Consider the following 15,295-nt stretch of genomic DNA (forward strand, 5'->3'; position numbering starts at 1 on the left):
GGTAACCACCCCACGTACCTCAAAGCGCGATTCAGGTGTCCGCTGACCCAGAGAGCCAGGTATACGCTCTACCTTTCCTTAATATCGTCGGAAGTCTAAAATGCTGTCAACGCCAGTGAACACAATGAATGCCCACGGCCTGTGGCTTCAGTGCCGCGTTCCTGCCACAACATTGTCAATGCCAATGCATGCAGTGCACATCTCCTCTGTCTCAGGGGGCCAGTTATGCGCCTTGCCTTTGCTTTGAAGCTTCTGCTCTTCATCGGTTTCCTAGCTTAAAGGGTGACTAAAGTGTCCACTGTCCCAGGGGGCTAGTTATGCACCTTTCCTTTGCTTTATCTGAAGGTCAAATGAAGGTGAAATATTCAAGCACGGTGACCTTGGATTTACCTAGTAGTGAAGCTTTCGCTTCAAAACTCTTCTGGCTCTAATTTTGTATGCAGTGAAGCACAAGGAGGAAAGCAAAGATTTATATTAGGGGTTTGTGATTATTGAAGTTTTTGAATATGAATTGAATACAAATGAGGTAAAAATGCCTTCGAATATCGAATCAGATATTGGATATCTGTGGAGTACGAAAAAAAAAAAGTTTTGGGGAAAAGATAAGTAGACAAACATTGTTGTCCTGATTTTTTAAAAGTGTATGATCTTTGCAACTGGAACTTGACAAACCTATACTGACTCAGCAGCGTACAACAAAAAGTGACTAGAGCAGAAATGTATGCTACTTGATTTGACAGCATAACAGCATGCAACCTGTAATGTGGTCTTGTAAAATGAGTGAGCAAATTAAATCCTTGAATTGACACAACTAGCAGCTAAAAATGATATGTTGGGTAGTAAAACCTCGTAAATTTGGACTACAAGAAATCGCAAAAAATGCCTGAATAATCTGAAGGTCGAGTTATTGAAGCCCTTTTCCCACCACTCCCCCCTCCCGGAAAAATAATAGGTGCCAAAAATGCACAGAAGGAAGAGGAGGCTTCGTCGTGCAAACAGCTAACAGTTCCTGATGAGCAGGCAGTCTAGGCTTGCTGGAATTAAGAACAGCACGGACGTAAGCGAGAGGAATGCACATTGGCACTGGAACGTTGAAAATAAAAAATAAATGACTAGCAGTGTGCCTTTCGGTTTCCGAAAGTGGCGCACAGCTCTGTTCATACTGCTGGCATACTGGTGGCCAGATCACAGCTCAGAAACTGAAACTATGTGGCCAGGCTTTTTTTCGGCCAAGTGACAGGGGCCCTCCTATCGTCGTCATGCCTTGTGTTGTGCACACAGCGTATGTGCACGGGCTACAACGCACCATGCAAAAGGAGGGTTTTTTCTGCACGATTGCTTGCCCTACTCATTACACCTCAACTAGGTCACCATTCGGGAGCGTCATGTGAAATTCCGCAAGCGGGCTTTCCTGCACATCACAGTTGACCTGAGCGAGAGGACGAGTGCTATAGGTGTGGCCGTTAGGATGAAAAACAGCACATAAGGATAAAGCAAGGAACTGTGAACTTTCGCTTTGCATTTGTCCGGAACTGTTAGTTGGTCATCTTGTTATCATGTGTGATATATGGGAGAGTCCACTTGCGGAATTTCGCACAAGGCCCAAGCCTACCGGTGTCTGAATGTGAGGAGTACACACGATACATGAAGGAGAGAAAGTGAAAAGATTGTCTTTGTACCAATTCCCTGACACTTTAAACGCGGTCTTTGGATCATTTGTCTAGCTATTGCCACAGTCAGATCCCTGAAAGTCGGCGCAGTATTTGATCGCTGCCGATGTTCGGAAATTCTCGAATATCTATTTCTCGAATCAAACGTGAACTGAACACCAAACATATTCATATTCAAAATTTCTAATATTTGCACACCCCTAATTTGTATAAAAGGCATCGTATGAGAGACAAATTTTATCCTCTTATGAATGCACAAAATCCTCGTGAGATGACAGACTTTTTGAAAATGTTGCAGCTTTTTATGTTTTTGGGACGTGCAGAGTGCCTTTCTTTGTCATGCGTTCTCTGTTGCATTCATGCACAAGTTCGTAGCCTCCCTCGCATGGGCTCTTGTCTGTGCTCGCATGTGCTTGTAGCGTCCGCGTTTCTCTTTGAGCGTGATAGTTTTGACGTGTCTGGTTAGCTTGTCGCGTGCACAGAATGTCTAAAATATGCTGAAACATTGAACAGTTTGCATGCATTTCTACAGTAGGGAAATCTAGGCATAGCACGGAGTAGACCACTAAATTTTTTTCCACGGATTCCTTTTTGAGCCTCAGACTGGTGAAATTTCAATATAAATGTTATATAATGTTATAAATGTTCAATACAATGGTTAACAGTATCAATAAATAAAATGTGTGGTGACATACAGTTGTAGGCCAGTGGCTAAAACTGCACTGGCATAGATTTACAAGCATTGCTCGTGTTTACACTCCTTGTGAATCAGAGTAGAGAAAGCAGAAAGGCAAAGAGTCGAGTGGGCAGATGGGATGAGGAAGTTTGCAGGGATAAGGGGGCCACAGCTGGTACAGGGCTGAGCTACCGTATTTACTCGCACAATGTGTGCACTTTAAAAAAAAAAAATGCGGAAATTTAGGTGTGCGATCATTACGTGGGGTAAATTTTCTGCAAAAAATTTTTGAGCACCGAAAACGCAAACAACTTGCAGGTCAGACCACCCTTGTCACATGGGCGCACTACTCGTGGTTACGCATTACGCCGCTAAACACGGTTGTCGCGAACCGAGCTTGGCGACCTCGGTTAATGTCGTTAACTGAGAAGGTAGAGTGCAAAAAGTGCATGAGCTGGCCCACTTCAAGAATGTACTTTCTTCGCACTAAATCATGCACCAAGGGCAATGCATCAAAATAGGCAGTGTGTATAGTGCCACGTGACGGCGCTTTTATGCAGCCTTCGATCTCGTCCGAAGGCGCAGCAACACCGTACTGCAGCAACATCCCGCGGCGCTCAAGATACACATTTTACCTTCGTTATGCCGAAAAATGTTCGGTCCCTGCCACAGCGTTAAATTAGGTGACACGTTCGCTACGCTCGCAGCACCGGATTCCGTGCACTTACCGCAATGGTGCCACCCGCGAGCGCGGCGGACGACGGCGCTATGGTGTGCTACTCCCTAGTCATAGCTAGGCCTAACTTGTTTTGTATCGAAGCCACAGCGGACGGCACTTTTGAATTGAACAATGCTATACTAAATGGTCTACTTATGGCACTGCCTTACTGACAACCTCATTGTTTCATATTAAAAGCAATATATACGATCGATTTCAGTGACGCCTTAGTAGCGGAGCTGGTGTGCAAGCAGATCGGGTCAGTCGCACTGCAACGGCGGCAGCTGCTACGTGGCTGTGAACATAAAACTAACTTTTATTGCAGTTATTACTCCTACCAGCAACTCGGTTCAGGTCAGCTATCCTCACGGAGGATTCATTTCTGACAGTCTCGTATCACAGGGCTTATTATTTACGAGAACAAGAAAGTTTAGCACGGTTTTCTGACGCTGGCACCAGGGATCCGCCGTAGAGCTGTTTCCTTGGTGCAGGCGTCTTGCGAGCGGTGTGGCGATGTATTCGGCTGTAGAGGCAGTGCTGCAACAGGACAGCGCCGTTGGACGACACTCTCGACACTGTGCAAACTGCACTGCAAGATATTTGCAAATGTCGCTTCGCTCTGTATCACCGTGTCACTTCGTTCGTTGCACCGCAACCCAGAATGGTGGCGAGCATTGTGACAACGGAGAACCGTGATTCAAGATAACCACAGTTAAGTTTGGTATCCGCGGTTAAGCATAGCCGCATTTAGACTGCTCGTGTGACTGCAGGTCAACCAACAGGCAGCTGCCGCTGCAATGCTGACAGAGTAAGATGGTCATCTGCACGTCCCATCTGTCAGACAGATGGCAAGTACGATCATCGTCGGCTAGACTTGGCACACGACAGGTTGCAGCGGCCAGTTCAGGGTGCGATGATTACGTGGGGAATAAAAAAAATTGAATTTTGCCAACAAAATTCAGAGGTGCGATCATTATGCAAGTGCGATCATTATGCGAGTAAATACGGTAATTGAAAGTGTCAGCCAAGTGATGATGATAACATCGAACATTTTTTTATCTTAAGGGAGGTTCAGTATGGAAAGAGAAACAGGCACAACTCTTTGCAGAAGTGACTGGCTGACAGGTGCTTGCCATCCCAGCATCTTGCACCTTGTAAATGTGGTTGTATACTTTTCCTTCTGGCAGCCTGGAGAGCATTGCAAGAAAGGAGGAGGAGCAGCAGCAGGAAGTGAACCTCCTCCTGTGAGAGTTGGAAGGGGTCTGGGCTGCAAGAACAAAGTGCGGGTCATTGTCGGCAACGTCTCCAAGTGAGTGCAGCCTTGGGGACTCAGTCAGTAGGTTTGGGCCACGTGGGTGTTTTCTTGTGTGCGAGGTGCTGCCTCGAGTACTGGCACCATTCTTTTGATGTTGACGATTAAATTCAATGGCTCAAGGGCAGCTTGGCTAAAGATTGTTATCCCAGTTGTTATGCCGGCTCACCCACTTATAGGCCGATAACCAGTCTTCAATGTTTTGGTCACTGCTGCCACTAAAGATAATGGGGTCCCATTGGTGCAAGGCAGCAGTGCAGGTGACAGTCGGAAGCAAGGACGGGGGCGGCTGGCATGGCTTCACCATTGGAGCAGGTACCGTGCAACCTCGGAGTTGAAGGGCGATTTAGGGGGTGAGAATCCGCCTAGTGAAGAGGGGATTTATTGACGGGGCACAGCGACCAAGGCAGGCAGTAGTTAGGGCACAGTAGGGCAGAGCAGCTAGCGGGAGGCAACAGCTTCAGCACAGGGCTCGCGCTACGGCAACCAGTGATGGCGACGAAGCACTGCTGCGCTGAGTGGTCCTCATCTCCTTCCTTACAAGGACATTAATCAGAGAAGAAAGGTCAGTAAGTGATCGTTTTAGATAGAAGTCAATTCGAAAAGAACAATTTTATGCTTAGTTTAGCAACATAGCAAAGTAGATGAATCAGTATTGCTTAGTGAACTCAAAGACAGCATGGAAGACTCCCTCTGTCTATTTTATCACCTTTCACTCTTTCTTTCTCGCACACAGTATGTTGAAGTTGAGTTCTGTGCAGCAGTGGTGGAGTTCTTTGTATCAACAGGGCAAGGCTAGCTTTGGAATGCCACTGCACCAGTGAACTGAAGTGGTCTGTACAATCATTTTGGGTGGAAAAACAGCGCGAAAGGGACGGAAGACAAAGATGAAGGAAACCACACGGACGAGCGCTGACTCACCACTATTTTTTATTCAGGAAAAACAGACATTTATAGTTATGTGCACCGAACGGCTCATAATCTAAAAAAGGTGGCGGGCAGATTTGATGTGAATGTGGTGTTTTCTGCGCCACACAAGTTGGGGGGGCTTTGTCGCATGATAGGGAACCGCCATGACAACATATCAAGAATTAGCCGATTTCGTTGTTTGGTTTCCCATAGATCAAGGTGTGTAGAGTGCGCATGTTCAGTTGTGTATGAACTTCCTCTTTCATGTAAAAAAGTATATATAGGACAGACCGGCCGATGTATCAATATTCGACTTAGGGAGCATCTTCGTTCACTATCAGATTCAAACTATTTGCATCTAAAAGAGCACTGCAAAGCTTGCAAGAATGAAAATAAGAAAGTATACAGACCTTTAGTCGCGCACACACATATTTTATTTCGCCATAGAGATAAGACGACAAGGGAGCTCATTGAGGCATATCATATTCGGAAAAAACGGGATGAATGCGTCAGTCAGCCTTCCTTATTGATGGTCGATAAAGAGGTCGCGTTTCTTGACAACACTTGATTTTTGTTTTGTTTCTTAGTGCTTTTGTTTTTTGTTTCTGGCTGTCTCGTGTTTTTCGGTTAATCACAGTGTTCTGAAATTGCGTCGGAAGGTGACTCAAGGAATCTTGACTCATGGTATAGTTCTTAGACTGTTATACTCTGGGCGTGTGCACGAGTGACGTCAGGTAATGTGACTTTTTTAACTATAAATGTCTGTTTTTTCTGAATAAAAAATAGTTGTGAGTCAGCGCTCGTCCGTGTGGTTTCCTTCATCTTTGTCTTCCGTCCCTTTCGCGCTGTTCTTCCACCCAAAATGAACGTATACCAACTCGCCCAACTTTCCATTCTACTATGGTCTGTACAAAGTGACTGGAGAAATGATAGACAGGCTGCTAAAGCTGCTTGATTTTGCACCATAGGAACTTTCCTAGTGGGCTTGGTGGACAGATATTTGTTTGTTTCGCTAGTCTATTTCTGCATGTGCCTTCCCTATATTAATGGACCATGCATTGCTTTGAAGGAAAGTGGGTTCGCCTGCCACATTGTATGCTCTTACTGTAAACCTTGCGTGTAATCAGTTCATTGATCTTCATACGCATCTGCACTTTTGCATAGTGTATAGACAAGAACAGCATAGTTCCTCAAAGCCTAAATAACAAAAAATTTGCCTTATTCCTGCATACACACTGTGCGATTAAGTTCCAACGTAGTCCATGCTTCAGTACATGTGAGCGGACAGTGATGCTCTCCTCTGCAGGTACATTCCACTCGACAGACGGGACGGTGGAGAGCAGGCCACACACAAGTGGCTGGCATACGTGCGCACGGCACCGGAGGTGCGCCGGTCCATAGCAGATCTCGTTCGACACGTGCGCTTCTTCCTGCATCCCAGCTATCGGCCGCATGACCTGGTCGAGGTTACGTGAGTGTCTACGCTTTCGCTATTCTCTGCAACAGCCTTGCACAGACTAGGTGCAGTGCCAAGCACGGGGAGTGTAGTTCTGATGAGAGAAGTGATGCTTGTTGGGCAGGTTGGTGATTGGTGATTGAGACAAAGAAGAAACATGCGATGACACGGTGTTCCTCCTTAGTCCCATTTTGTTGCATGTTGTTTTACCATCTGGTGACAGGCTGGAACTTGATGCTGGTGGAAAGACAGACTCGTAGGCATGTACGTGAACGCATTGCTTTGTTGCATAGCATCGTTCATAATGCACACTGTTTTACCATCTGATGACAGGCTGGAACTTGATGCTGGTGGAAAGACAGACTCGTAGGCATGTACGTGAACGCAGTGCTTTGTTGCATAGCATCGTTCATAATGCACACTGTTTTACCATCTGATGACAGGCTGGAACTTGGTGCTGATGAAAAGACACTCATAGGCTCGTATGTGAACACAGTGCTTTGTTGCATAGCATCGTTCATAATGCACACTGTTTTACCATCTGGTGACAGGCTGGAACTTGGTGCTGATGGAAAGACACTCATAGGCTCGTATGTGAACACAGTGCTTTGTTGCATAGCAGCGTTCATAATACACACTGTTTTACCGTCTGATGACAGACTCGTAGGCTTGTACGTGTTCATAATGTTTTGTTGCATAGAAGCGTTCATGAAAGAACAGTTGTGGAAACACCTGTCTCGTCTTACTTTTATGCGGACTAATCCCTCCACTTGCTCAACTGAACAGGCTTGCCTGTTTGATAGCTTTCTTTATTATGTGTTGGTGCACTTGTCGATGTATTTCCTGTTTTTTTCTGTCACCATGCAGTTGGGAAGTGAAATAATGGTGAAGATTTAAGGTGTAATTTGCATACTAATGTTGTTTTTAGAGTCAAATTACTCAATCATAAATACGATATCACAACTCTGTATTTTGTGCTGTATTCAGTTGTTTATTGTGTTATTACTCACAGGGTGGTGCAACTGAGTTATGGCCCTGGATTAGGGTGACTGTTTTTCTTAGCTGTGGAGTTCCTGTGAGAGCTGTATATTTATTTGTAGCTGTTTCACAGGCACATGCTATCGAGTAATTACTCCCTTGATTGATGCCCACTCCATTCCGAGGGATCCCTGGGAGTATTTTGTTCTAAACTATGTATGTATGTGCCCATTCTTACAGGTCCTTGCCTGCAAGGTGATGGTGTATATAAAGAGTAACAGTCAAACACCGTTATTTTTTTTTAGCCTGTTTGAGAGGCATGTATAGATTTCAAGTCAAGTCTGAGCTTAATGCATGTAGCTGAATGTGCCACGGACGTCATATTTGGTTAAACACGCGAGATGATGATGATGGCTAGAAGCACAAAAATGTGTGAAAATGAACCTGCCTGCTTGAGGGGTACCATACCTCACATCGCACAGGAGTGTGACCATATGCAGGCAAGTGCTCCTGTGCTAATTTTTCTGGATGTGTGTTTCAGGGAGGCTCCCTTCCAGGTTCAGCGGAAAGGCTGGGGTGAATTTCCATTGCGTGTGCAGCTGCACTTTCATGACCGCTGGACAAAGCACGTGGACATCATACACCACCTCAAGGTTTGGGAGCAGTCTCTCTTTCTCTCCCGAAGGCAGCTTGTGTGATTGCTTGGGAAGTGTAGTCCGTCGCTTTCTCTGCATGAAATCACTGACAAGGTGTGGGCAGGGCATGTAATGCAGAGAACAGATGGTCCCTTAGGGTAACAATGCAGTAGATTCCAAGAGAAAGTTCATGTAGCAGGGGCCAGCAGATCGCATTGGGGAACTTGTGGGATAGGGTGGCCACAGCTGTCGCAGTACACATTTAATTAAAGGGCACCTTCGCGATTTTTTTACCTCCTCTCATTTTCTGAAACTTTCACCGTACATTCTCCAGAGCTTTCTGGTACTTTGTACTAAGTTTCGCAGTGAGGTGACATTTGTTTAGTTTAAGCGCAAATTAATTTTGAAATTTCCCATTTTGTGCTACAGGCAACCTTGTGCATGTGATGTTACTGGACGGACGCACGGCTGTCGATATTTGCTCTGTGTTTGCTGAAGGACGAAATTTCGAGCTAGCGTTTGGTCATTTCAGACAAATAATGGCACAAGCTCTCACTTACATCTGCCACTTTAGGCAATATATGCGCACACAACAGGTTTTGTGTCATCATCTGAGACGTCATAGGATGGGCGGTCACGACGTGGTCTTTTGGTCAAAACCCAGTTTCGTTTTCGGTTTCCTTGTTTTTTATTTTTTTTTTAATACTTCTACATGGTATTCTGAAAAACGGTTTTTCGTACTGTAGCGAAGCGACTCGAAGGAATGTGCTGTGGTTATCAGCTCCAAAAATCCTTAGAGTTGGCCTTTAAGGACCACTGAGGGAGGTCTAGTCTTACAGTGGACATTGCGAGGGTGATAATAATGATGGGGATAATGTCGCAGGCTAAACATTTGGCTGGGGTATTCAGTGGGAGTGAAATCTGGAATGTGTCATTCGTTGTAAAAATATTACAGCGCTGACCTTTTTCGCCCTGGGCTCTTTCGTTCGACCTTTGTGTGCTGCTTGTCTCCTTGTGCACCATGGGCCCAGCTGGTACTTCTGAGCAAGCAGAGCATGTTAATGCAGGTTTAGTGTAATAATCAGGGGCCGTCCTCACTCTCACGGTGTGTTTGGCTTAATAACTTTTGTAGGAATTTCTGGTGGGCATGAATGAAGATGCTTGGTCACATCAGAGCAGGCAAGGTGTAGGTAGGAGCATCAGTGCCAGCTAAATTCTTGTGCTTTCTGTGTCGAAAAGGCTCACTGGGTTGTAAGCTGTCATGCCAAGCCAAGTTGTCATAGTAAATGCTGGTAGCCTTGTTCAGTGCTGTGATATTCACCAAAAGCTCCTGCTGGTGTGATCTGAGCTGGAAGCGGTGCACCTTAATAATGAAATGAGGGAGCCTTGTTGCTACAACCTTGTGAACATACAGTCAGCGGCAAAAGTTCATAGGATGCGAGCGTAGAGGAAAAAGTTATCTCGACACTGTCATGAAAGCCAACCACCAGAAGTGCCTGGTTTTTGGCAGAACTCGGCTAGGTTGTGGGGCTGTACTGCAACAGATTTTTTCCCGAGCACATGTATCCTGTAAACTGTTGCTACCAAGTCTTCTATGTTGTTTGTGTTGTGCTAGCAAAAGGTAGAAAATTGTGGAAATGCATTAAAGTGACTGCACTGTGTTTCACATTCTTTTCATTGGACCTTTTTTGTTTCTTTCAGCTGGACAAGACTTATACAGGGCTGCAAACACTTGGAGCTGAAACGGTGAGAAGGTGAAAGGTGCTGTAGGCTGTGTGCCCGAAAAACAAATGGTCTGAAATGGCTAGTTACTATGACGTGATTTGTCTCGTGAAGATAACAGATGGACGGTTTCTGTTTTTCCATCAACATAATCTCTTTTGCTTCCATCACTGAATGAATTTAAGCCCTTTTGTAAAAAGTGTATTAGCATTCAGGCTGTCATCTCTCACAACTGGATATGGACCTTTGCATTGAATGAACATATGTAAAGATCTATTTGAGACAATGGACGACAGCACATTGTGGCTTGAGGAGCATGGGAGCAGGGTGAATTGTAGGATGAGGACGTGAAAAATCGTTCTTGGCATCTTATCAGTGGACCCGGTCACTGTCATGTGTTTTAGAAGTACGAAAGTACGAGAAGGCCAGTTAGTCGGACATACAAGACAGGCGCTATGTCCTGTTTTCGCCTTTTCTGTGTGCTGTCAGAATGCTATGTTCTTCCATCAAACAAAATGAGATTTATTGTCACTGATTACACACACACATGTAATGCAGCAGAGCCCTGCTGTTACGTTCCTGGGTGCTGCGTTTTCCCGGCTGTTATGTTTTCGTCAGCCAGTCCCGTCCAAGCTCCTATAGAAACCCATGCAATGTAAACTCGGCTGTTGCATCTCAACTGTGGCAGCTTTCCCGCATGCTATGTCACGAATGTCACTTCGTGGTAGTGGTTTACCCTGTGCCAACATTTTGACAGCCTACATTTAGCATGCACGGAACGGCGACAGCTTGGTATGGCCAGCAGCCAACCAATGAGAGCGGTTCGAGAAGTTTGAATACCAGCCTCGAGGTATACCGTATTTACTCGCATAATAGGCGGACTTTTTTTCCAGAAAATCCGGCTCAAAGTTCGGGGTGCGCCCATTACGCGGGGTAAAATTTCCGGAATTTTTTCGACTCTCAAAATTGAACACACCGCGTAAACGCACTCGTGTACGGGCCGCACCCCGTTTTCGCGAAGAAAATGTTAAAAAAAAAAAAAAGTCCATGTAAGGGCCGCACCGAAACTTTCGGAATGCACGCGCCGAGGCCTCTGCGATCGGCTCCGGCTGCGCGCAACGGGCGCTTGATCGCGGAGGCCACACACGCGCACAGGAGCTTCCAGACACCGCCCAAGGCCAAGCTCATCATCATCATCATCGTTTTCCTCCGCCGCGAGCTTTCGCTATCTATATCGCCATCAGCGTCTCCAGCTCGTTTTTTTTTTTTTTGTTGTTGTTGCTGTCAAGTGCCGGGATTTGCGGTAGCGCGATAGTTATCGTGGTTTATGGCTTTGCCGCGGAGCGTTGATGTTTTAGCTCGACGGGCAAGCACCTTAACAGCTACACGGCTGGGAGTTTGCTCTCGAACGCGGCAAGCGTGCGGCAGGTCGGAAAATACGACGTGGCCGAGAAGTGCGGCAGTTGCGACTGCGGCGCCCTTAAATTTTCGTACGCGACTCCAAGGTTTTCGCGGGCCTAAGTCGGGAACGTTTCCGGCTGGAGATGAAGCTTTCCAAACAGACGTTTAAAGTGAGCATCCCTGAAAACTGTGTGCGGCTGTTCTACGCGATGTTGTTGTACGTGCTGTGGGTCCGCAGCAGCTGCGACGGCAGCAGCACTAGTAGGGACTAGTAGTCAGTTCAGCAAAAACTTTGTTAAAATAAAGATTGGGAAGCGGGGGGTGGCGAGGCGTCGGCTTGCAATCGTGTAAATACAGTATTGATCACAGTGCCAAGTTCGGGGTGCGCCTATTATGCGCGGAAATAAAAAAATCTGATTTTTCGCGCCCTAACTAGGGGTGCGCCTATTATGCGAGTGCGCCTATTACGCGAGTAAATACGGTATGTTGTCAGTCTACCCAATGACGAGATGTACATCTCCTGCTCAATCGAATCTCCACATTCTGCGCTGCTGCTGCATGCAGAGAGTGTGCAGTCTTCGTCATTATTGTGTAGAGCAGTTGAGCAGTGCACTCCAATTAATGAAGACTAAAACCTGACAGAAGTCGATAGTTTTGAGGTAAACTGCTAATTTCCGCTTGGTTTGTTAGTCTAATTGACTCTACTTTGGTACAAAGGTTGCCTCAAGAACCTAGTATCTGCTGCGAGGTGTTGCTTTATTTTGAGTCCAATGCCATGCTGGAGCATTTTACACAAGGGTGACTCATACTGTACGTTTTGCACGGATATTCGCTGCAATGCTTTGTAGCCGCATCCTTACAACTTTGTTCAGGATCATAGACTAGGATCTCGACCTACCACCAGTTGTCATGAATGCTTCATTCGCTATTGTTATTATTGTTTCTGTAGAGCGGCTCGGCTACAGAAAGTGTCTTGGCCAGGAGCATGCTGGAGAGCTTAGAGAGTGGCTTGATAGTGTCTGCTTTGAAGAAATAGATGTACACAACTAACTTTTTGAGGAACTATAAACTCGTTTTTTTTTTGGCTGTAATAGGGTGAGTTCACTTCTATGAAATTTGGATACAATGAACACAATCATGACAGCCAGATTTGCTGTAAGTGTGCTCGACTGTATGTGGATTTCAGTGTATCTGAATTCCCCTAAAAGCTACGGTCAGATAAGAGTGAAGTTACGTTTTTGCATGTTTGTGGCCCCGTCTCCTTGAGCAAACTGTGTCCAGTGCGGTGGCGCATTCACTGAGGCTTTCTATAGAGAGAGTCGTGATACTGGCACCTTTATTATATTATGACACTGGCATTGTTTGTAACAGTAGTGGCAGAAAATGTTTTAAGAGTTTTGAGTAAAGGCCAGCATTCATTTTGGGGGCTTTGTCTTGCTGTGGTATCAAGCTGTTCAGGAACGAAAGTGGCTGGGTCATTTGGTTATATGGCTGCGCCCACTTGAGGGCACGGTCACTGCGGCAGTTGTGGAACGGGGCACCAGAGAGATTGCTGTGTGTCAAACACGCTTCATTCTGCAAGTAAAGCAAACACCAGGGAGCTGCAGCTCCATTCGATTTTCATGCAGGCAGTTTTGGAGTACGTGAGGTGTGTGTGTTTCAAGACTAAGCTTATATATTTGTATGTTATCATTCCTGTGGAATGAGTACAAATGGTTCCAAACTCGTGGAATTTAAAATTTTCCTGTGCAGAAAATTATAAGCTCTTGCAGTGGCTATGTGATTGCTGCCTTCTGACATAAAAAACACACAAGTTGCCATTGGGGCTCTGTTGATTGTATATAAATTAACTTGCAATTTCTGCTTTTTGTGATTTCAGTTCAGATGAATAGTTCTACCGTTAAGAGGTTTCCAGCCAGCTGCCACTTTTTTCACCTTTTTTTTTATGGTTTTGGTAAACCTTTCTTTGCTTTGCCGCAGGTTGTCGACCTCTGGGTTCCCTCTTCAGCAGCCAGAACTTCTGAGAACTCATACAGTGCAGCAGATGACACCACTGGGCCACATGGGAACCTTAACACAAATGCAGAGTCACTGACGACAGCAGCAGATTCAAGTCTAGCGGCCGACAGCGAAGCCAAAACGGCCAATGAATTGGAAGCTGCCGTGAGCAACAAGGGCACTGCTGCTTCACCAGATGCTTCACAGCTGTGCTCACAAACTGGTGGCACAATAGCCCATGTTGCGCCTATTGTGACATCCGCCTTGTTGGACGAGCAGCCTTGTGGAGTGGCTGGAAGCAGTGTCCCAGACAAAGGGGGGCCCTGTCAGCTTGTGGGTGGCTCTCCAAAGCCAGAGGTAAAGAGCAGCAACTCAACCAGTGATTTATCACCAGCTGTGAGCACAACTGCTGATGCTTCACTGGGCAGCATTGCATCCACAGTAGTGGCCCCCAAGAACCCCAACGGAGTCGTCTCCTCGACATTTGTGAAATGCACAGACACTCTTGGCAGGGTGCTTCTCATCCCAGCAACGTCACTGCTCTCACCACCGTGCAGCACCGTGCAGCAGTCGTCACTGTTGCGACCTGCCTCGACAGTTGCAGCTGGAACCCCATCACTGGCCGCGTCTGGCACGGCCAGCACAATGAACCTCACTGCAGGTGGAACACCACCTGCAGCGAGCACTTCAATTGGTATCACTCGTCAGCAAGCGGCCCCATCGTCCAGAATATTGGGGAAGGCTTCCACGCGCGCACTTGTTCCAGCCACTGTCACGAATGTGGTGTCTGAAAACGCCCTTCCGAACGTTGCAACTTTCACAGGGTCCACGGCCAGTCCTTGGCTCACAGCACCATCTGGCACTGCTAGTGTGAAAATTGCACCGGCTGCACCTAGAGCCATCAGGCCTGCTTTGACGCCCAGGACAGGCTTGCTGCCGGATGTGCCTCGAGCCATGGCGGCTGCAAACACTTCGAGTGTTGTGTGTGTGACACCAGTCAAGACTGTAGTGCCAGCAGCAAACAGAACACCCAACTTGATTAGTGTTGTGTGCAACAAACCTGCTGTGACTCCCATTGTGCCTGCCACTGCAGCAGCAGCATCGTCGATGTTCGTGGTTGCTGCACCAGTAGACAGCACAGCGGGTGTTAAGACTGCAGGGATGGAAGTGGTGCCCCCCATGGCGTCACTCACACTGTCTCCCACTGTAGTGAAACCCACAGTGCCAAGTGCCTCCACCTACACCCTGGTCATGCTGCCTGCAACTGGCAGTGGCCAGAGTCAGATAGTGGTGCTCCCCACCAACACCCTCAGGCCGAAGGACACGGGGGCACAAGTGCAGCAGTCCCTGCTGTTGCCGGCCTCGCAAGAAAGTGGCAGCAGCCAGACCACGTGTGCTGTGCCTCCTGCAGCCACCGCCTTGCCGGAACAGCCCGAGAAGGTGGATCCTGCAAGGGAGTTGCGAGACAAGCTGGATGCTATCAGGCAGGAAATCTGAGCATTTTTGGGGGGCTTTCTGATGGCATAAAGAGCTTGGCCATTTCGCCATCTGTGAGTGTTTATGGTGTGCAGAGTGTTTTGGCCAAGATCAACAGAAATTGATGAGGATGGCATATCACAGGTGGAATTTATTTTTTTAACGCATTATTAAAGGGACACTGAGCAGAAATTGAAGTTGGCTTGTATCGGCAGAATACCAGCTCCTGATTACAAAAACGCCACTCATACTGACAACAAAGCTCTTGTAACGTAGAAAAGAGCAAGAACCAAAATACAGGTATCGCCGCCACAGGCCAAACTCTCAAGTACAAGCGTGATGAC

General features: G+C 46.7%; 1 protein-coding gene across 1 annotated transcript in view; it reads left to right on the forward strand.

Moving 5' to 3' along the window:
* The window catches only part of D12 (YEATS domain containing 2 homolog D12), a 54,461-nt gene that overhangs the window by 17,009 nt on the left and 22,157 nt on the right, over positions 1-15,295 (forward strand). The window contains exons 5-9 of the mRNA XM_089548497.1: positions 4,252-4,373; positions 6,592-6,756; positions 8,261-8,372; positions 10,056-10,100; positions 13,458-14,959. Coding sequence (XP_089404623.1) covers positions 4,252-4,373; positions 6,592-6,756; positions 8,261-8,372; positions 10,056-10,100; positions 13,458-14,959 — 1,946 coding nt within the window. The remainder of the gene's footprint in view (positions 1-4,251; positions 4,374-6,591; positions 6,757-8,260; positions 8,373-10,055; positions 10,101-13,457; positions 14,960-15,295) is intronic.

Source organism: Amblyomma mixtum, chromosome 6 (genome assembly GCF_055824585.1).
Source record: "Amblyomma mixtum isolate Tamu chromosome 6, ASM5582458v1, whole genome shotgun sequence".
NCBI lineage: Eukaryota > Metazoa > Arthropoda > Arachnida > Ixodida > Ixodidae > Amblyomma > Amblyomma mixtum.